The 7,406-nt window shown below is 41.3% G+C and overlaps 1 protein-coding gene across 1 annotated transcript; it reads right to left on the bottom strand.

The window, feature by feature from the left end:
- Positions 1–5,239: 5,239 nt before the first annotated feature.
- On the bottom strand, positions 5,240–6,513 carry LOC119297346 (transcription factor TB1-like). The gene has a single exon (XM_037575173.1). The coding sequence runs from the start codon at positions 6,169–6,171 to the stop codon at positions 5,353–5,355; it is 819 nt and encodes a 272-aa protein (XP_037431070.1). The 5' UTR covers positions 6,172–6,513; the 3' UTR covers positions 5,240–5,352.
- Positions 6,514–7,406: the final 893 nt, after the last annotated feature.

Below are 7,406 nucleotides of genomic sequence, written 5' to 3'. Positions count from 1 at the left end.
GGCGGCGGCTCCCTTAAGATGGAATGAGATTCTTCCTATGTAGCCATCGTCCTAGTGGTGCGTTTAGCATCGTCGGAGGGTGTGTGGAGGTGTGTCTCTGCCTCTCTGGTGGATCTTGTGAGATTCGGTCTGTGCTTGTCTTTGATGGATCTTTTTTGGGTTCAGTCTTTGTTTGTCTGCGTTCGTGTTTCTAGATATTGTATCCTTCTGATCTAAACTTTTCTTTATTGCTGATGGGTTGTTCTGGTGCGTTGGTCCTTTGAGGCTTTCGCATGACGACTTTTCAATTGTCTACTAGAACAAGGTTTGTTTGGATTTAATGAGGAAGGAGTGATGATGATGGCCCGCCTTCAACTCGCTCTGGTGCTTGTAATCGTCACTAGGTAGCCAATGGACATTAATGTAGTTTTCATACATTTTGTGTTCTTTGTACTACCATGATGTTTGATAAATAGATCGAAAGTCTTTTAAAAAAGCATAGAGTATGAGACAATAGAATAGAGTGCAAAGGAGGCCAATGGACATTAATGTAATTTTCATACATTTTGTGTTCTTTATACTACCATGATGTTTGATAAATAGATTGAAAGTCTTTTAAAAAAAACATAGAGTATGAGACAATAGAGTAGAGTGCAAAGGAGGCCATCGAAATTTTGCTATGATTATTTTGTAGTCTTAGGATGCAGAGGAGGTAAAAGAGAAGTATATATATTTAATCATGCAAATCAAGGAGACCCTCGTTCTGGTACAGTCAGCTTTGCGGAGAGGAAGCTACGAAACGCTACAAATTAAGAAACAAAACCTAAAGCATTGAAGCCTGCGTTCATCATATGCCCATGCACCCAACAGCCTATCACAAGAAAAGTAGCATTATCTACCGATGGACGGATCGACGTGCCCCGAACACACATACGGATACGATGCCGGCGGCCAGGCCTACGCACGTCGTGCTGTTCTAGCTACGGTTTGCTCCGCAGGCCGCAGCTGTTATATGGCCAGCGATGCCCCTGACGCGACGCGACGCGCGCGCGCAGGTCTTCTCCGCCTCTGCACGCCACGACCGATCGGCGGGAGACCTGGCTTTCTCATCGTCGCATCCTGTACCGCATCTCTCCACCCCGCCATGGATTACCGATTAAAGAAACAGGATTCTCAAATCAGTCTTGTGCTAGCGGCGACGAAATGCGCTGAACAGGGCGTAGCTAGCGTACGTAGGCCAAAGCCCATACGCATACGGGTTTGCTTCCCTGTGTCCCGGTGTCTCAGCGACACGGACATATGGACGTAAGCAAATCGAGTCAGAGTGAGAGCGATCCTCGCGGTACGTACTTATTACTGTACTTCCATGTCACCCCCATCAATCATCAGATCAAGAAAGGCTACTGCTGCTGCTGATCATGATCGTCTTGTAAATTCGTAGGGGGTATGTACTGTAGCGGGGTGATGCAGTGTGTGTTTTCTTGAAGGAAATGTCGTGTGTATGTCACTGGTGCTACATAGGACGCAGGCACATAGTAAACTCCGATCCGAAATTTCTTACATTTTAACTGTAAAAACGTCTTACATTGGTCGACAAGACTTGGATCCCGCTCCTTGTTATCACCTCACCTCGGTTAATGAGCGGTAGTATGATGTTGTTAATCGTGTTGGTACCCCTACGAAAGCCACAAGGCCCACATCCACTATTCTTATGCTTGTTTCTTAATAAATTTCAAATGAGCGAAGTACGAGTGTCTCCAGAGTCCAGATTCAATTCAAGGATGCCTACGATCATCTTCTCCAACATCGGTCAAACGTGCAGCGCCACCTTTTGGGTCACTGCCAGGTATCTTCCCTCAGGGTTGTAATTCCACGAGAGTAATTCCACATGTTTGGCCACATACCATCTTCCTATGTACATACCTTTACTTTTTTTTCTCATTAATCAATAAAATATGACAAATCCTTTTGCATTTTCTGAAACTAAAATTTTGACAATCTAGGAGAAAAATTACTCACAAGAAAAACATCAAACCAAAATTACAATATTTATCAAGAATCATATTGTTATGGTGTGTATTACTATTTTTATATGCGATAATATGTCCGCACAAAATTGACAACAAAAAATATCATCGCAAGACCACGACAATGTCCTAAAACACTTACATTTTCCATCGAAATAGGTGCTCCATGGATTTATGGGAAATGTGTACACAATACTAATCCTACATAACTAGATATGTGATCCCCGCTAACTTATTTATCAGAACAGGCAACCATGACACCTGAACATGCAAAATGCATGGGAAAAGACCCACATCAACATGCAACGCTCAACCATTCCCAGTTTACTAAGCTACTTATATTCAATAAATAATTTACAACTATAAATAATCAAATATAATAAGCATATGTATTTAGTTTTAGTTCTCATATTTTTAATCCAAATACTCATGTTCCAGACAACTAAATATAATCGAAATGTATTGCAACCAATATCCACAGCAACATGTGTGGTATTATCTAGTTAAGGTCTATGATGAGATGTTTACAAGCCTTTTATGTTGACTATATATATTACAATCTTTACTAAAATATCTTGGAATCACAAATTAAGTCAATTGTAATCATATAGTTTAAGCGGGGTTTTCATGGACACTATTACACTCCTAGCTGAAAAGACTTATGACCAGAAATATAAGGAAATTTACCATTTTAGTCATTTGGATATATGTTTAAATATTTATAGTAAAATCAAATCTTCAACTTTCATCAGAAAAAGTAGGCATTTTTTCAATAATATATGGATCTTACTCCAACATGCCAAACAAAGATAGAAAATTCTACTCATGGGAGTGTGTACTCCAATGTGTATATAGTAATTATATATATTTTACCTATATATAACTTATGGGAAATATGTCAAACTCGTTTACTCACTTGTTTCGTCAATAGACGTAATCTTATGGGAAATATAATAATACTCTTTTGGCCTTACTAACTATGATCTTTTTACATATTAGTTGGCACATTCAGATTTTTTTTTGGCTTCATGCTTGAAAGTCATGTATTTACCAACGGATATGTGGTATAACTTTAAATACACATTCCAATAGTAATATAATACACCAGACTAAACACCATGAACTCTTTCATTTGAAACCATATTTTGAATATTCTTGTATATACACTTATATGTGTATGAAACGGTGTAAGGTAAATCCCAATGTTCCATATGAATATGTTATCAAATATACTACTCCCTTCGTCCCATAATATAAGAGTGTTTTTTACAGTACACTAGTGTCAAAAATGCTCTTATATTATGGGACGGAGGGAGTAGAATTGTGACATTTTAGAATTAGTATTGAAGTGCATTGAAAATGATAAAGAGATACATATATGCTGTTATATTTGTACAAGTGGTATATCAAAAGAGGAGAGTATATACTCTAAGAGTGCAATATATATGTAAGTGTCCAATCACAATGAGCGAATAGAAAGCTCATATATACATTAGTCATGTACCTGCGTGCATGCTTATGAGCTAGATTTTGTTCATGGACGAAACAAAAGTCTCATCCTGATCGCACATGCATAACCTTTTTTATCGAGCTTGATACACTTATGTACAGCAATGAATATTGTAAATCACATTTTAGTATGGTAGATGATTGTCAAAACCACTTGCTGGGATTGATGATGTGTTCGGAAATACTTTTTAGGAAATAAATAGGAGATTTAGCTCCACTGTATGAAAATTATCCTTAATTAGATAAATATTTTTTAGATGAATTAGAAGTATTTCAATTATAGTATTACCTAGTGGGAGATGAATCTGGTATAATTTTCTTAGTTATTTTAAAATTTAACTAAATACATGAAAAATTCACATATAAGCGTGCTCATGTTTTTTTGCTAATTGTACATGTCATTGTTTAACTTACTTAATATGTAGAATGTTCAAATTGTTATACTATTACTCATTTTTTTTCAAACAAATTAGATGGTCAAACCCTCCAAACATAAGGAACAAATAGTGTGTTCAGCTATAATCTAATCAAGCTATATGTAGGAATAATATTTTGGATATACGGGTGTTTAATTACATGACCCTATTAACCCTACAAATCATATCTCTCAGTTTCCAAAACTGAAATTAATAGTTAGCAGGTTCAGATTCCTCGCTTCACCAAACCAGGGTCATAATTATGAAAATAGCAAGGTATTCCCTAGATTATTGGCACTCTTAGTTTGGTCATGATGTTAGCAGCAGAATACTATATATATATATATATATATATATATATATATATATATATATATATATATATATATCATGCATGATGCCACAACATCAACTTGATTTACATTAGGATGAAATTAAGTTTCTAAGGTTGACAAATGAGGCTAAATCAAACAAATAAAGATTGTGAACTGCATAAGTATTAGTTACTAAAGCCTGTACTTCCAACTTCTTTCAGTCCTAAAACTTTTAAACTTAGAATCTGATTTTATCCCTTTGTCGTGTTCTTGTATAACTCCAGCTAACCATCCAAAACAATGTGTACTTACAAATGATTGCTTCTGGAAAGATATTCCAGGTAACCATGTACTTTGTAGACTGGAACTAATAACTCATGCATATACACCATCCAATATATATGTTATCTAGGCTCATAGGGACACTAGCCAGTGAGTTAGTTACATATATATCCAAATGGAACTTATTTTCTTTTACTGATGCAAAGCTTTTGTGTAGGAAAAAAGTACAACTTAGCAAAAATAGGCTATCTTTATTTTATTTTATTTGCGAGAGGAAGGCCATCTTTATTCTAGGTCAAGAAGGTACAGACCTAAACAGGCTAAACACTACGAATTCTTTATATATTTGCATAAGGTTTCCTGATACTCTTGTGTTTGATCATAAAAGTGCTGACTGCATGTGCTGAACCTTTATACGCTCTGTATTCACTTTCCTTTACCTGAAGTACCTTCGCTGTTCTACATACACTGTCATCTCATGAGTATAAGCGCAGTGAACACACTAACCATGCATTTAACTTCTCCGTCTCTAGCTTAAGATGATCGGCTTCAGCAAAATCTTACAAAATAATCCCCAAATTAAGACATGAAAGAAAGCCAGATGTTGCATGAAATTAAAAAGAGCGATGGACTTCAAGAAAATCTTAAAAGGCACCTCAAAGCAAAGAAAAAATAGCACCATAAAACAAAACCATGAGATTTGCAAATAGTACCAAGAGAGTAGTAGATCCGTACACATGCAATATAATTAACTAAGACAATGATGCGCTCGGCAGATCAAGACCTAATTAAGCTGCTCGATCGCTAGTACCTGGAAGGCTGGAACTAGTATTGCATACCGTCCAAGAAATCACCGTCTTCGTCGTAATCGCCATCGTCGTCGCATTCTCCTGCGTTGATGCACATCATCTCGCCGAGGTCGTAGTACTCCCCACCAGTCATCGAAGCCGACATGAGGCCGCCGTTCTCGCGTCTGTGCTCCATGAGCACCGACGTTCCACCACCCCTCGCCTTCATCGCTTTCTCCGCATCGGCTGCCCCCTTTCCCGACCCGGCAGCCAGCTCCGTCTCCTTGAGCCGGCGGCCTTCACGCTCCACCGATGATAGCGACGACATGCCATCTTCTCCCGCTCTAGCGGCGTTGAGCCGAGAGGACTCGGATAGGCGGTCGATGGCTGGCTTGGACTGGGTGAGCAGCCAGTCCACCGTCTTGCTGGCCTTGTCAAAGCCAAGCTGGTCCTGCAGCGCGAAGAAGTCACGCGCGACGTCGAGGGAGAGCCGCATCCGGCGGTCCCGGACGCCCTGCGCCGTCCGGATCTTGCTGTGCCGGTCCGTCCTGAACGGCCTCTTCCTGGCCCTGGCGTGTCCGGTGCCGGCGGCCTGCACTGCGCCGGTTCTTGCCTCGTTCGCCGGCGGCATCTCCACCAGAGGAGGAGCCGGCGGACGTGGCCTCATGAGCACCGCCTCCAGCGTCTCGGAGTTGAACTGGTTGCCGTGGCCGGGGAAGAAGTGGTCGTAGTGCTGAATCTGATGGTCCAGATGCGCGGGAGGCGCCATGGCGAAGCCGCTGGCAGGGTTTGGCACCTGCGCGGGCGGTTCTCGGGAGATCCAGAAGCCGTGAGGGTTAGGGTGGTAAGGCAACATTGGCGAGTGCAGTAGCGCTAGTAGCTGCCTGCACTTGAGTACTTTATATGTTCCTAGCTAGCAAGATCTACTTCTTGATCTGGTACTACAGTTGCTTCTACTCCTTGGTCGAGCGCTCTCCTCTTCCTCTTTCACATGAGAAATATGAGATCGACTATATTGGAAGTGACTAGGTAATAGGTATACGAACGCTGTTGATATAAGCTCAGCTCAGCACGGTGTCCATTCCCACTGATGTGCATATGCATCGATCCATCAATTGGTCTAGTGGGAAGGCCCAGCCAGGGAAGGGAAAGAAGGGAGAGCAAAGGTTGGTGATGGAGAAAGGGGTGCACAGGAAGCTGAAAGATATGGGAGTGATGAGCTAGCTAGCTAGGCAGCTAGGTATTTATTAGTGGAGCTAGCATAGGGCGTGGGTGCGATGTGTACGCGCGCGTTTTGTTTGTATGTTTTTACCAGTGATTTTGCTGCGTGCTATGCTGTAGCTAGGTTACAGAGGGCAGCGAGGGCATTTGAGTTTTGAGCAATGGCGTCGTCCGTCGCTGTGGGTGGTGGCGCGCTGTCTGGCCATCGACTGTTGCGTCACTACTGCGAGCGTTCGCGCAAGGCGGCAGGCTGGGCTAAGCATAGCTCAAACTCGATCCGTAGGTAGGTAGGCACGTAGCTGTCTGATGTTGGTGTGCGTAGTAAGGAGAGTTAGCGAGGGAATGATGAAGGCATTATTGCGGTCGATCGAGGGCTACAGTTCTCTACTGTAGGGACACGTGGGAATGCAGGCGTTTATGTGACATGTAAATCTATGTAGTCTCAGCATATGCAGTGTGCATGCATGTACGTATGATTTTATAGTACAAGAACTCATATGCCATCATAAGTTAATCCATTTAACAAGCTAGCTGCACAATTGTGCATAGGTATACCAGGCCACATATTCTTACTTAAATAGTTACTTGCACAAGGCCAATGCTCGCTACGGAGAAAATTTCAGTTATCATGGACCAGGATTGGCCCGGTGGAGGAACTGTATTGGATCGATTGAGGGTAGGGTTCTTCAGGCCACCAACAACTCGGACATGAGATATACTCCCGAGAGCCGAGTCAATTGATGAGGGTGAACAATGCTATTTGTTCATTCCGAAATTTTAAAGTAGGACAAGAAGAAATATCAATAAATCTATTGCAAAAACAATAAGACAACCAACCTAGAGCGGAAGTACAAGCAAGCAGAACCTGCT

This window comes from Triticum dicoccoides, chromosome 5A (genome assembly GCF_002162155.2).
Source record: "Triticum dicoccoides isolate Atlit2015 ecotype Zavitan chromosome 5A, WEW_v2.0, whole genome shotgun sequence".
In the NCBI taxonomy this organism is placed as follows: domain Eukaryota; kingdom Viridiplantae; phylum Streptophyta; class Magnoliopsida; order Poales; family Poaceae; genus Triticum; species Triticum dicoccoides.
The sequence above is the reverse complement of the archived record's forward strand: the minus strand, read 5'-3'. Positions and strand labels throughout refer to the sequence as shown.

Excerpts from the sequence above, each read along its gene's own strand:
- LOC119297346 (XM_037575173.1), bottom strand. The coding sequence starts at position 6,171 with ATGTTGCCTTACCACCCTAACCCTCACGGCTTCTGGATCTCCCGAGAA.